A 15,825-nucleotide genomic window follows, 5' to 3' on the forward strand; every position below is an offset into this window, starting at 1 on the left:
GTTGTAGAAGATTAGTTGCAATTACATGCTTCACTTTTTAAAACTAAATGAGTAAACAGTATTTAGCCCAAATAAATATTTTGATTGAAGGAAATCCACATTCGATCAGTAGTAGTAGGTGAAATATACTAATCTCAAGTATGCATACATGTAAATAATTTTATAATCTTCGTGTGGCACACAGAAAATTTAGTTTTAAAAAGTGAAGCATGTAATTGCAACTAATCTTCTACAACTTTGCTTCATGTTTCTGAACAGCAGATAGGATTTTACAGTAGATTTTCCAGCTATAAAATTAAGTACCAGAAATGCAAATTTGTCAGGTAGACCAATATGGTTGTTATCATCAATTCCCATAAAAATCTTCTTCTTTTTGTTGTTTTTCTAATTAGTATAGAAGATCTTCAAAGATTCATAAAATACTTGGAACTTACTGGTAGGCGTACCTTCTGTTTTGGAACTCCATTCATCAGTTGCGTCCTTTTTGGGCTTTAACCCAGTCTCATTCCACTATGAGGTTATAAGGAGATTACTTGACTAAACTAGCAAGAAAGCCCTTAAAAGTATTAGGGCTTAAACCTCCAAGTCTCCAACACTGAATAATTTATTGCAAGTTTGTGAGCACTTATTAGATTAGGAAACTTTGAAATTGTACGTACAATCATATCTAGCACTTGGGCGCTGTATATACCACCTCATCACACATTTGGAATTGGTTACGGTTCAAGTTTAATCTCTCTCCCTCTCTCACTAAATATGAGTTCAAGTTCGATTGATAAGCAAAAACATGTTTCACAAACTTTTTCAAATAAGCTAGGTTGTGAATGCGTGAAAGTTTCTTCTTTATTTATAGGAGAGCTAGCTACTCACTGAAGGAAAAATTTTGGAGGGAGTACGTAAGAGATAAGTTGCATATGAAGGTTGAGGATAAATGCATAGTTTTAAACTGTTATATTGCAGCATTTAAATTGAATACATGTGGTTTAGAATCTACTTGTCTCTCATAATCTCTTAAAACTTTCCCTTAGATGAGCTACATATGACTGTTGTTTTTAGATACCTAATATGACATTTTTTTTTCCTTTAGCAATGTGACTTTTAATTTTGTGTTGCACGCTTACACAAAAACTAATAATATTGATTTGCATCAAAAGAGAGATTATATTTCAAGAAATGGAAGATTGATCCCTTAGTAACCAAGCCGGATCCGGTATATCATAGAGGATTTGTGATCGGATCAATGACAATTCTTGAGTGAGGTATTCAACTGCAAGGATGAATCGAAAAAAAGAATTTTTATTTTTTATATTTTTTTTATCTAAAATCTGACTTTTATTAACTCGAAAGTAATACAACCATTGGGAAATATCCCATAATCAAAGTTACTCTCCATCCACAATAATCTCGTGGAGCCATGGAGGTCCTACTTCTTAACAATACATAGCTTGCACCATATGCAAGGCTTCTCTAGCCAATCTATGAGCAATTCTATTTTGTCTCTTACAGACATGTTTTTGTGAAATTTTTTTTATTAGTTCTACCTCCTTTCTTTATGAAGAAAATAAATTTTTTTATTGAATAATTAGAAGAAAAAAATTTGTTGAATTTGATTATCTATTTGGATCGAAAACTATCTTCTCTCTCTCAAGAAACCCTAAAGCCCTAAGACCGGTTTTTTTTTTTTTTTTCCGATTGAGAAATCGTGCTCGTTCAGCAGTGTCTGACGTTTAGGCTGGCTCCGGCCTCACCGGCAGCTTCAGGTCTGCAGCCGGACGAGTGTTCGATCTGTAATTAGTCGAGGATGCTCCTTGGGTGGATGTTTTGTGCTTGAGGGTACCAGACGACTTTAGATTGAGTTTTCTGGCGACATCCCTGATCAAACCCGCTGCGGGCTCGTGCTAATCAAGACCGACGGTGTGGATTGGTGTAGATGTTTTGCGCGCTAGACCGGCGTGATTCTAGATCGGGTCTTAACGGCGTGAGTTGTGGCAGCATGAGGCCCGGCGGTTGGAGTCGAAGTGGCTTGAGGTCGTGGCAACAAGGATTGTGGGGGCATAGGTCGTGGCAGAACTGGTCGAGCGGACGGAGGCGCTGGTTTTGCTGTGTACGACATGGCGTCTTGGAGATGCTAGGTCTGGACTAAGCCAGCTTGATGGGCTCTGAGTTGGAACCCTTCCCTTTGTGGCTCTTGGGCTTGGCATTTTGGGCTGGGGCTGTTGCCCTAGGTCTTTTCTATGTTTTAGCTTTGTCTTTTACAATAATTCCTTTTAGGAAGCTATTGCACTTTTGGGGTGCACTCTATGTACCCCTAGCGCCTCTGAAGTAGTATCAAAGGAGGATTCCCGCTATCTACGTATTTAAATGTGTAATAAGTAGCTCTATTATCTATGTACTACTTTGGGTACTTCCACTATTTTCTTGTTTGTCTATAGATGGCAGCGGAATGGTATGTAACGGCCTATTTTGGCTTGAGATTAATGATATTATCGCTCCTGGGACGAATTCAAAAAATAAAAATGTTTGGACCTCCTCCTAATTACTTACACATGATTTTTCCAAACTCATTTTTTTTTTACCATTTTTTAATACAATCCATTTGGATACTTCGTTCATTACAAGCTTTCCACTTATAGATCGATGATGGAAATACCCAACAACATTGTCAAAAAGTGAGTAGGAATTTCATTCTCAAACGAAAATAACACCTACCTACCGTAATCTCATGATATTATAAATTTTTCTTCATGACCGACCGGACTGTCATTCAATTTCTAGTAATTAATTGTTTGATTTGCTTAAAATGTTTCCATTAATGCTCTAAGCAAGTATTAACTTGTCGTCCATGTCATGTTACCATTTCCATCTAATTCCATCAATTCATGGTTTTCTGGAACACTTTGATAACACTTTAAATCCGAAAGATCTTACTAGAACAAATTAACAATGGCACCCACAGGCACAACCCTCTTTCTTATACTAGTCCACATTTGGTTTTGCACCTTATTATTCATTTCCAACACATGCAAAGCCACAAGGCCTACACCAAAATTCCCAGCCATTCTAGTCTTTGGGGATTCAACAGTGGACACAGGCAACAACAATTACCTCAAAACATTGTTTAAGGGTAACCATAATCCATATGGCCAAGATTTTCCAGGTCATGTTACTACAGGCAGGTTTTCTAATGGAAAATTGGTTCCCGACTTCCTTGCCTCCATGTTAAACATCAAGGAAACTGTTCCTCCTTTTCTTGATCCGAGCCTCTCGGATAACAACCTTGTCACCGGTGTCAGCTTTGCTTCGGGTGGATCCGGATTCGACGATATTACAGGTAGCGTAGGTGGGATCATTCCATTTTCAAAGCAGGTTGAGTACTTCAAGAGATACATAGTGAGAGTCCAAGGTATTGTAGGGGAAAAGGAGGCAAAGAAGTTAATTAGTAGTGCAGTGGTTGTGATCAGTGCTGGGACTAATGACTTTGGTTTTAATTTCTATGACATCCCCACAAGAAGGTTAGAGTTCAATATTAGTGGCTACCAAGATTTTCTGCAGAATAAACTGCATATATTCATAGAGGTAATTACACTCTTATCCCCGTTACATGCAACTTTGTGGTTCTGTTTATTATTATTATTATCATCATCATCATCATCAACTTTCAACCAATTGGAGGATTCTTTTGTCAGATCTTTAACATGTAATATATTCAAAGTATGATCTGTTTTGTATTAAGCTGCAACTTTTTCTTTATAGATAAGTAATAATATCTTATCAGATATCTGACATATTATGTTGTCAGACATATTGTTAATTGAATCTACGAACCTAATAAGACTTCATTTAGCATGTCGGTAAAAATGACAATCTGAGATTATGATCGATATGCAATGGGCTATTGTCCATAGATACCTTATTATCAGTATATGACAGGATCTTTGTATTACTATTCTATGTGTGTACCTATGTTTCTAGGAACTTTATGAGCTTGGATGCAGAAGAATGGCTATAGCTGGGCTTCCTCCAATAGGTTGCCTACCCATACAAATAACTGTAAAATTTGAAAGTCCACATGATAGAAGATGTATAGAGGAAGAAAATTTGGATGCACTTGTATACAATAAGAAGCTTGCAAGGCTCTTGCCCAAAATACAATCACTGCTGCCAAGCAGCAAAATTGTGTATGCAGACGTGTATATGCCTTTCATTGACATGATCAATAATCCACTAAACTTTGGTAAGCAAGAAGTTTCCCGACTAACAAATTTGGATCATTTAGAGAAATTTATTTTTTTCAGTTTTTTAGAAATATAACCACTTTGGGTTCCCCATCAAGTTATGATCTGACACTTTTTTGAGTGGTTATATTTCTATGCATTTGGGCAAGTGTCTCTAAAGAAACTGGGATATTTTTGCAAATTTCCCACTTAAAGTTACCTACTACAAGTTTCTTTCATCTTCATAACTAAATCATAGGATGCATTTATACATTTGTGCCATATGTAGGTTTTCTGGAAACAAAAAGAGGCTGCTGTGGTACTGGGTTAGTGGAAGTAGGACCCTCCTGTAATTCATTAACAGCAGTATGTGATAATGTCTTGGAGTACTTGTTTTGGGATAGCATACATCCAAGTCAAGCAGCATATCTCTACATTTCAAAATACCTGGAGAAGAAAATCATTTCCGAGCTTCTTGATTACGATAATCAATCATAGCCGTTAGTTACTCTATTTGATCAGAAAGGATGACAGTGAAGAACAAGTTGCACACCTTGCATAGCAAGGAAAAGGAACTCGACGATGCAGTGCTGATTAAGTTTACATTATATTATGGATTTCTTAATTTAGAAGCGAAGACGTGATAAAGTAGATTTGATGCAATTTGTAATGACATGAACAGAACCTGTCATCGAGTAGTTGTAAAACTGGTTTCTCATTTCTAGGCCAAAATGCAACCTCCCTGACTCATATGAGCACTACTGAATGTGTCATTATTATTTCTTGTACAGCCTACTGTTGACATTGTTAGAGTTTGAATAGAAATCGGTTTCTATTGAGGAGGATTAGATCTGTCTCAAAGGGATTTTCTTCCTCACTCGGATCCATCTCAAGGGGATTTTCACCTCATTTGGATCTTCCTCAATGAGATTTCCAAACGGTGGTGGAATAGAATTCAGTTTTTGACGGTTGAATTCAAAAGCACAAGTCTGATCAACTTACCTTTTGAATTTGAACTAAAGAGGTTATTGAAAGGCAACTTACCTCTTCAATTTAAACTGAAGTGGTGTCTCAAACTTTATATAAACCCAACAGGTCTTCCTCTCCAAAAAATACAGATTTATTTTTCCTTCCTTTCCTTCAGAGAGAAAAACACTTAGTACGTTCGCTAGAATCCAAGGTCTGGTGCTAGCCTCTTGAATTATCGATAGTTGTATCCTGGTGGACAGAAGCCTAACGAACTACAAGCACTGAGCAGGGGTGAAATTCTGTCTAAAGGACATTGCCAATCTACAAGCCTCTATCGAATCACAAGTCAGTTTCTCTTGCAATTACAATTCCTTTATCTCAGATACATGTTGTGTATTGTAATCTATATATTATTGTATAAATTATTGTTGTAATTACTTATATATTGTAGAAGCATATTTTCAAATCATTGATACAATTCCAACAATCTTTAGACAGAAATTTCATGGATCAAGTATCAGTGAATGGTGTGAAAACTCATGTTGAGAAACCAGAAAAATTCAAGGGCGTGGACTTTAAACGCTGGCAACAAAAAATGTTGTTTTATCTGACAACATTGAACCTTGCTCATGTCGTGAAGGAAGAAGTTCCAAAGGCAGAAGGAGATGACGTGACTGCAGAACAATTGAATGCAATTGATGCCTGGAAACATTGTGAGTTTCTCTGCAGGAACTATATTCTCAATGGTCTGGATGATACTTTGTATGATGTATATAGGTCATACACCACTGCAGAGGAACTCTGGAATTCTTTGGAGAAAAAAATACAAAGTTGATCACGCAGGTTCAAAGAAGTTCATTATTGGAAAATTTCTTAACTATAAGATGGTGGACAGCAAGACTGTTGTTAGTCAAGTTGATGAACTCCAGGTGATTATTCATGAACTTCATGCTGAAGGTATGTTGATTAATGAAAGCTTTCAAGTTGGTTCTGTTATAGAAAAATTACCACCTTCTTGGAAGGATTTCAAAGTGCATTTGAAGCACAAGAAGAGTGAAATGACCATGGAGGATCTGGTTTTGAAACTACGAGTTCAAGAAGACCACCTGAAAAGTGAGAAGCAACCCGATGGATCTGTCATCGAAGCCAAAGCAAATATGGTTGAGGGAGAAACTTCCAAACCAAAATTCAAAGGTCAGAAATTCAAAGGCAATAAACATGCTGTCAAATATGCAACAAAGACCAAGAATTTCAAGAAAATTAAAGGTAGTTGCTGGGTGTGTGGAAAGCCTGGACACAAGGCACAAGAATGTCGTCACAAGAAAGATGCACCTACCGCCATTAGGAATAACAACAACAACCAAGCAAATGTGGTTGTGGCTATGGAGGATTTTGTGGCTGTTGTTTCTGAAGTTAACTTGGTGAATGACAATAAGGACTGGTGGATTGATACAGGTGCGACAAGGCACATTTGTGGAGGTAGAAATCTGTTTACCACCTATCAACCACTTAATGGTGAGGAGCAATTGTTCATGGGAAATGCATCTGCATCAACTGTTGCTGGAAAGGGTAATGTGGTTTTGACATTCACTTCTGGGAAAAAAAACTCACTCTAACTGAGGTGCTACATGTTCCTGAAATTAGGAAAAATCTTGTGTCTAGTCCTTTGTTGAGCAACAAAGGATTTAAGCTTGTTTTTGAATCTGACAAGTTCGTTCTCACTAAGGGAGGAACTTTTGTAGGAAAGGGCTACCTGGCAGAGGGGCTCTTCAAACTCAGTCTGTATGTATATGATGTTGCTAATAATAATATAGATAATGCTTCTACTTATTTGCTTGAGTCTTCTAATTTATGGCATGCTAGATTAGGACATGTCAACTTTCGTTCTTTACATAGAATGATTAATCTTGGTTTGTTACCAAAATGCACTATAGATGCTGCACATAAATGTGAAACTTGCACAGAATCAAAATTTGCAAGGCAAACTTTTAAATCAATTTTTGGTAGATCAAATGAGGTGTTGGGATTGATTCATAGTGACTTATGTGACTTTAAATCCACACCAACTCGTGGGGGAAAGAACTATTACGTTACTTTCATAGATGATTGCAGTAAGTAATGCTATGTTTATCTAATACATAGCAAAGATGAAACTTTGAATATGTTTAAGACATATAAAGCTGAAGTTGAGAATCAACTTGATAAGAAAATTAAAATCCTAAAGTCAGATAGAGGAGGTGAATATGAATCTAATGCATTTGCAGAATTTTGCTCTTTACATGGCATCATTCATCAAACTACTGCACCATATTCCCCGCAACAAAATGGAGTTGCTGAAAGAAAGAACAGAACTTTTAAAGATATGATAAACTCCATGTTAAATAGCTCTGGACTTCCTCACAATTTGTGGGGTGAAGCACCAAGGTTCGAAAAATCGCTAGGCGCTAGTCGGGCGGTGGGCTGGGGAGGAGCGCCCAGGCGCCTAGGCGGTTTTTGTTTTTTTAATTATTTATTTATTTATATAGCATGTAAAAAGATATATAAGTATTTATTATAAGCTATAAATAAATATTTCAATTAAAAAAAGCTATAAATAAAGATATTCTAAAAAATATATATTTTATATCAATAGATTCCACTCATTCCAGTCAAACACATGACTTTAATCAAGACATCATCCATATTCAACGCAAACCCAACTGTCCCAACACATCACCCAACAGTTTCTCTTTTTTCAATTCCTTCTTATCTGAACCACCGCCTCTTTTACTCACCTCACCCAATGTACTTAATTTATGAAAAAGGTGAAACCCAAACACCAGTTGGAATCAACCCTCGGTCTTTTCCAGACAACAAAGCAAACACAAAAGCAAAAAATAAAACCCTCGTCATTTCCCTCTCTCACTCATCATCATCATCTGCTCCTTGATTTTCTTCACTTCTGAGTTCTGCCCAGAAATCATCTGCAGAAAAATGAACTTGGGCAACCCCAATAACCCAAATGCTCCCTCACCACCACCACCACCTCAACTCAACCTCCAACAAGCCTTCACCTCCCTCCAAACCCACTGCTCTGGTTTCCTCCACCACCTCTCTCATCTCCCTCTCTTCAACCCCAACCCTTCTTCTCTCCAAACCCACCTCCAATCAACTCTCTCCAACCTCCAAAACCAAGCCAAAAACGCTGAAGCAAGCCAAAAACGCGGAGGGGCGAAGAAGCTGAAGCAACTACCGGTTGAGATGGTGGAGGAAGAGTCGATACTGGGAGATGCCCAACCGCCCAGCCGCCCGCCTAAAATCCCAGCGCCCAGAAGCTCCGATTATGCATTACTCGAGGCGGAGAGGTGCCGCCCAGCGCCTAGGCGCCGCCTAGGCGTGCTGGGCGGCCGCGTTTTAGAACACTGTGAAGCACTACTTACTGCTAATGCAATCTTGAATAAAATCCCACACAAGGGAACTAATAAGTCTCCATATGAAATATGGAAAGGAAGAATGCCTACGTATAAAACATTAAAAGTGTGGGGGTGCCTTGCTAAGGTTCAAATTCCTTTACCAAAGAGGAGCAAGTTAGGACCAAAAACAATTGACTGTGTGTTTTTTGGATTTGCCAATAATAGTGCAGCATATAGATTCTTAGTATTTAAATCAGAAGTGATTGATATACATGTAAATACTATTATAGAATCTGTGGATGTAGAATTTTTTGAAGATATATTTCCATACAAAACTAGAGTATCTTCAAATAAAAGGAAACATGATTCAAGTCATATTGATGATGCTACATCATCTGGTGTACAAGGAAATGACCTGGAACCAAATGCTATCAATAATGACGATCAAGAATCAGACTTGGAACCAAGAAGGAGTAAGAGAATCAAAATTGCCAAGGACTTTGGACCTGAATTTCTTACTTATATAATTGAGTCGGAACCACAAACATACAAAGATGCAATGACATCTCCAGATGCTCCTTTTTGGAAGGAAGCAATTAATAGTGAAGTTGAATCCATTTTGCAAAACAACACTTGGGAATTGGTTGACTTACCTCCTGGTAATAAACCAATTGGATATAAATTGATTTTCAAAAAGAAATTGAAACCAGATGGTACCATAGACAAGTATAAAGCTCGTCTAGTTGCAAAAGGATATCGTCAAAAAGAAGGGTTGGATTTCTTTGACACTTATTCACCAGTCACAAGAATTACATCTATAAGGATGCTAATTGCAACTGCATCGGTGTACAATCTGGAAATTCACCAAATGGATGTGAAGACTGCATTTTTAAATGGTGAATTAGATTAAGAAATATATATGGAGCAACCGGAAGGGTTTGTGGTAAAAGGTCAAGAAAAGAAGGTTTGTAGACTTGTCAAATCCTTGTACAGACTTAAACAAGCTCCCAAACAATGGCATGAAAAGTTTGATCACACAATGACTACACATGGTTTTAAGATCAATGCATGTGACAAATGTGTTTACATAAAGAATTTTAAAAAAATCTTGTGTCATTATATGTTTATATGTAGATGACATGCTCATCTTGGGATCCAACTTAGATGTCATAAACTCCACAAAGAAAATGTTGAACTCTAAGTTTGATATGAAAGATATGGGAAGAGCTTATGTGATTCTTGGCATTCGCATTCAAAGGAGTGCAAATGGATATGTTTTAACTCAATCCCACTATGTGGAAAAAGTACTCAAGAAATTTGGTCACTTTGATAGCAATCCTGCTGTAACTCCTTTTGATGCCAGCTGCAAGTTAAAGAAAAATGTTGGTGAAGGTGTATCACAATTGGAGTATTCCCAAGTAATTGGATGTTTAACGTACATTATGAATAGTACTAGGCCAGATATAGCTTATTCCATAAGTAGGCTTAGTAGATACACCAACAATCGTGGAAAAGATCATTGGGAGGCTTTAATAAGAGTACTAAGGTACTTAAAGTATACCATTGATTATGGATTGCACTACACAAGATATCCTCCTGTATTGGAAGGCTATACTGATGCTAATTGGATTTCAGATTGCAATGAATCTAAATCCACAAGTGGATATGTCTTCACTCTTGGAGGAGCAGCAGTATCTTGGAAATCATCAAAGCAAACGTGTATAGCACGATCAACAATGGAATCTGAATTTATAGCCTTAGATAAAGTTGGAGAAGAAGCAGAATGGCTTCGCAATTTCTTAGATGACATTCCATTGTGGCCTAAGCCTCTTACACCTATTTGCATACATTGTGACTGCATGTCAGCAATAGCTAGAGCAAAAAGCCATATACATAATGGGAAATCAAGGCACATAAGACGTAGGCATAATACAATCAAGGAAATGCTCAAAAATGGAACTATTTCCATTGACTATGTTAAATCAAAAGAGAATATTGCAGATCCTCTTACAAAGGGTATACCTAGAGAGCAAGTAAAGTATACATCGAGGGGAATGGGTTTAAAGCCAATTCAATGAATCAAACTTGGCGGAAACCTAACCTAGTTGATTAGAGATCCCATGGTCTAGGTTCAATAGGCAAACTAGTTGAGTGAGATTCAAAAACTTTGAACACACAACAAACTCATTACTAAGATGGAGAAGTGCATGTGTTACCTGTGACGAAGTGAAAGGTTGAATTCAATATTCTTAATGACACTAATCTCTTACATTTCAAGAGGAATATAGCAGGATATTCATAAATTAGGTGTCACCTATACGAGAGTAAATGTGGGGTCGCATTTATGAGAATTACATGGCTAAATTCTCTAAAGCTCTCATGAATCCGGGATTTGTTCAGGACCAAAATGAACACAAACGTATGAACTGAAAAGTGTTGGAAGTGATACGTGTGATGCTTGTTGTCTTGGCCTACTACAACGGTGAACAGTTCAAGATTTTATATCCACTGCGTCACCAAGTACGTCCGATAAGTATTCACTAAGGTAGGTTCAAGTCCAAAAGATACCTCTCCTGATGCGTATCAATTCCAAATTTCTCTCGAAATGTTTCATCATTAGTACAAGTCTGCCATAGTTCATTATATTCATCTTTCTATTCAAATGTGGGGGATTGTTAGAGTTTGAATAGAAATCGGTTTCTATTGAGGAGGATTAGATCTGTCTCAAAGGGATTTTCTTCCTCACTCGGATCCATCTCAAGGGGATTTTCACCTCACTTGGATCTTCCTCAATGAGATTTCCAAACGGTGGTGGAATAGAATTCAGTTTTTGACGGTTGAATTCAAAAGCACAAGTCTGATCAACTTACCTTTTGAATTTGAACTAAAGAGGTTATTGAAAGGCAACTTACCTCTTCAATTTAAACTGAAGTGGTGTCTCAAACTTTATATAAACCCAACAGGTCTTCCTCTCCAAAAAATACAGATTTATTTTTCCTTCCTTTCCTTCAGAGAGAAAAACACTTAGTACGTTCGCTAGAATCCAAGGTCTGGTGCTAGCCTCTTGAATTATCGATAGTTGTATCCTGGTGGACAGAAGCCTAACGAACTACAAGCACTGAGTAGGGGTGAAATTCTGTCTAAAGGACATTGCCAATCTGCAAGCCTCTATCGAATCACAAGTCAGTTTCTCTTGCAATTACAATTCCTTTATCTCAGATACATGTTGTGTATTGTAATCTATATATTATTGTATAAATTATTGTTGTAATTACTTATATATTGTAGAAGCATATTTTCAAATCATTGATACAATTCCAACAGACATAACAAATTTACAATGATATAGCCGATGAATTTGCAAAGCTGGGCAGTCATAATAGATGATGCTTGTGGTTTTCTAATGAGAATTGGTTCTTCAGATGTAGAAACTGGCAATAACATCTAAATAGATCTTTGACGTTGTTGAACACAATCCACGACCCATATGCACAACAGTTTTTTTGGGTCAAATAAGGAAACCTATTGCTGGAAAGTGGAAACTGGGTTTTCACTAGTAGTTTTCGAAACTGGGTTTTCTTCCATGATTATTTAACATATACCAAGTCACCGTGCTCAAGGAATTTGAGCTTCTGAATCAATCTCAGTGGGATTGTGTTCTCAACGGAGATTCTCCAACCAGGTTTGCTTATACTCGAGCTTAGTTTTGTTTTATATTGCTTACAGTAAGCTGGTAACGCCCTGATGCAATCAGTTCTTAAGAAACTACGGGTACTTAGCCGGACTATGGGGGAGGAGGAGGCTATTGGAAGTAAAAGGAGAGGTGCTTTGGGGCCTTCAGTGTTGGGTAAATTGTCCTATTCAAAACAACACAGCAGGTAAATTTGGTCAGGCAACACACTGTTCCTACTATCAACTATGTTGTAGTATCAAACTATCAACATAATTTTAAATTTTTCAATCACACAGTCTATGTTCATTCACAGATTATAAAAGGGCAAACGAAAACTGTACTAAACAGAAACAAACATCTAATATTACAAGGCCACTAGTCATTTTGGACCATTGAATTCATACAAAACTTTTTGTAACCATTACACCTTTCAGTACATACAAACGTTCTTCACTAGCAGGCAGCTTACCTTCTTCACTTCCGGCCACCACCGGATCCTCGACTCCCCTGAAACAAGTCATTAATCCGAGCCTCAATGTCCTCGGAGTCATACTTGATATACTTGTCATGCCTCCCAATTTCGGGAACATTCTGAAACCTTCCCACAAAGCTTTGGTATTCTGGCAACAAGATTTTGGTGAGGGAAATCCTCAATTCGTCTCTGAGCAGCTCGTCGAAAATGACCCAATTGGATTGGTTTTTACAGATTTCATCAAAGTAGATGTTGAACAACTTGAGCTTCTCTTTCATGGACTTGACTGCAGCATTGGGCGCCAGTGAGCCACTCTCGAGCTTCAACACTCCCAAGACCTTGTTCCACGAGCTTCTCTGGTAGTTCACATGGTACTGTCTAACTTTGGCCGAGTGTTTTCGGATCCAATCGTCTCCCAATAGCGATCCCAACTCACTGTCTTTAACTTTCTGAACAATATACCTCCCATTGTTCATCATAAACACATAGCACAAAGCCGAGTCCCTGTAAATCTTCGACTTAGCCTCTAAATTGCTCTCCAGCAGCTCCATAATCCAAGCCATCTGAACCGACATGGATGAAGACGAAGCTCGATCATCAACCTTGGACTGATGAGGGACTCCAGCATTGTCCTCAAACACTTGCTCCAGCGTCTGGCGCGAACGACATGCCGCTCGGAGATAGTTCATCACGTACCGGGTAATCGGGTGGAGCCCGCCGCCCGGAACCGGAGCCTTCGCCGGGTCGCGACTGATCAGATTCTCTAATTCCATGAAAATTCCTCTAATCGCTTCACCTAATCTCTTCCAGATCGTAATTGCTTCGTTCCTGAGAAACAGGCAGTACTGATTCGAGAACACGGAATCGAATTCCGGCATCAAGTCGCGCATAGTCTCGAACACATCCAACACCTTGAACAATCGCTCCGGCGATCGGCTTCCGATAGCGACGGCGTCTGTGAAGTTGAGTATCTGAATCGTCGATCCTCGGCAGACCTCCATGAACGAGAGGTCGGCGGCGGAGGAGAGGCCGTAGAAGACTCGGTCAACGAGTCTACGCTCGCTCGGGAACAGAATCCGAAGCGAGACGTTGGCGGCTTTGATCCACCGTTCGATTTCGTCCTCGAGATCCTGCCACGGCATCTTCTGCACCTCGTCGATGCTCAGCTTCTGTAACCCTAGCCTCGACAAGCTCTCCTCCAGAAACTCTCGCCGGCAGCTGCTGTACACGTGCGAGCACTCTTTTCCGAACCCTGCCGCCACCATCCGCTTCGCGATCTCGTGGAGATCGTTGATGGTCCCGGACGGCAGCGAGTCGATGACGATGTCGTAGTCCGTGATCGGCTGCGCCGTAGGGATCTGGTGCTCCTCGCCGTCGCCGATCACCCCCTCCTCGTCTTCGTCGTCTTCCGCTCCCGAGTCAAACGACAGGTTCCCATTTGACTCGCTCCGAAACGCGCGGCTGAGCTCGAGCGACTCGCCGCCGCGCTCCACCAAGGTCCTGAACTCGTCCTCCAGCCGGAACATGGTCTGCTGCATCAGGTCCTCGGCGCGTACAAGACACGCGCCAACAGACTTATCCCCCGCCATCGGAGTCCAGTCCCTGATAGTAGCTATTAAGTCGTCGATGGCGTCGAGAAAGGCCGCGGAATCGGCGGAGTCGGACCAGATTGGCTGGTCGGCGGCGACGTACTGCGAGATCTGCCGCTCCAGCGACTTGAGGGTCAGCTCAAGAGCGGCGGAGTTTCTCCGATCGTCGTCGGCCATTTTCTCACGAGAAAATCGCCCGTCGAAGTTGGAAAAAATCTGCAAAATATCGTCGGCCATGTTGTCGTTGTGTCCCAGCGTCTTGGCGATGTGGCGCGCAACCGCCAACAGCTTCTCCTCGCCGTTTTCCGCCATTTTTTGTGGTTCCTAAAACTAACTGTGCGTCAAAAAAACAGAGATAATTAGGGTTGTGAAATTGAGAGCGAAAAAGAGGAAAGCTGCGATTTCCGATTTTCGTTTGATTTATTAATTTTCGATAAAAAGGTTGAGAAATTGAATATTTAAATATTAAAGCAGGGGTTCGCGGAAGGTAATTGGAAACGCGGTTTGTGGTGGGATATTAAAGAGGGAAAAGGATAGTACTGCTACTACTTTGGTCCCGGCTTTGGACTTTTGACTTTTCTCTTTTTTATTTTATTTGTGGTATTGTTGATTCTTAATTAATTTGGTTAAGTGGACCGGATAAGAAGGAGTAAAGGGCGAGGGTTGGACTTTATTTGGATTGGGACAAAGGAAGTAAAGCCTCGATAGACGTGGAGTCCCACTTCATTGTGGATCGGACTAAAAACCACGGATTGTGTAATTGAAAATTTGGAAGTATCACGTGGTTGGAGTTTGTGTCAGCGGGAGATACAGTGTAGAGGTCACGCGTTAAAGGAAGAAACGAATTGAAATGGCGTCCACCCTGGTTGCTCACTGGCGCTGCTGTTGAGTGAGGTTGATGGTTTTGGTTCGGCCTACTTAGGTGGGCGGTTTCTTTAAGGAAAAGAAATTACAAACCAAATCACACCACTTGCAGTTTGGTTTAGGACGGCAAGGGTTGAGGGATGGATCACGATAGGCAGATTGTTTGAGATGATCGTACTGAGCCGATGAGGTCCAACCACGGATCACTGGAACCGCCCTTCCTTCCTGCTTCCCTCCAGAGTGGGTTTTTTTTTTTTTTTTTGTCAAAGTAATAATCCTTCATTAATAAGCCCAAAGGGATAAATCCAAAGAGGGAACCGAAAGCCCAAATACAAGATAAACTAAAACAAGAAAATTATATGGGTTTTTGTCCATTTATCCCATTTCTAGGGATTTTTTTCCCACTTATCACATTAAGTTTTTTTAATTCCTCCTTACCCAAAACACTCTAAGGAAGTCTTCCCTAATACCTCATTAAGTTTTTTTTTTTTTTTTAGACTATTTTACCCTCACTCCTTTGTTACTTAGAGAGAGAGAAAATGGAAAAGAGAGAAACCATAGGAGACTTCGCCGGAGTCCCGTCATCTGTTGCCGGATTCCAGCCAACTTCGCCTGAATCCAGTCACTGATCGCCGCCCACTGAACTTTTCTG

General features: G+C 39.6%; 2 protein-coding genes across 2 annotated transcripts; one reads left to right on the forward strand and one right to left on the reverse strand.

The window, feature by feature from the left end:
* Window positions 1-2,869: 2,869 nt before the first annotated feature.
* LOC133734704 (GDSL esterase/lipase At2g30310-like) lies at window positions 2,870-5,002 on the forward strand. Its single transcript, XM_062162317.1, has 3 exons — window positions 2,870-3,576; window positions 3,973-4,234; window positions 4,504-5,002. Exons 1-3 carry the CDS (start codon window positions 2,944-2,946, stop codon window positions 4,710-4,712), a joined length of 1,104 nt encoding a protein of 367 aa, XP_062018301.1. The 5' UTR covers window positions 2,870-2,943; the 3' UTR covers window positions 4,713-5,002.
* A 7,587-nt stretch (window positions 5,003-12,589) lies between these two features.
* LOC133730119 (exocyst complex component EXO70B1) lies at window positions 12,590-14,772 on the reverse strand. Its single transcript, XM_062157783.1, has one exon. The coding sequence runs from the start codon at window positions 14,619-14,621 to the stop codon at window positions 12,723-12,725; it is 1,899 nt and encodes a 632-aa protein (XP_062013767.1). The 5' UTR covers window positions 14,622-14,772; the 3' UTR covers window positions 12,590-12,722.
* Window positions 14,773-15,825: the final 1,053 nt, after the last annotated feature.

This window comes from Rosa rugosa, chromosome 2, assembly GCF_958449725.1.
Source record: "Rosa rugosa chromosome 2, drRosRugo1.1, whole genome shotgun sequence".
In the NCBI taxonomy this organism is placed as follows: Eukaryota; Viridiplantae; Streptophyta; class Magnoliopsida; order Rosales; family Rosaceae; genus Rosa; species Rosa rugosa.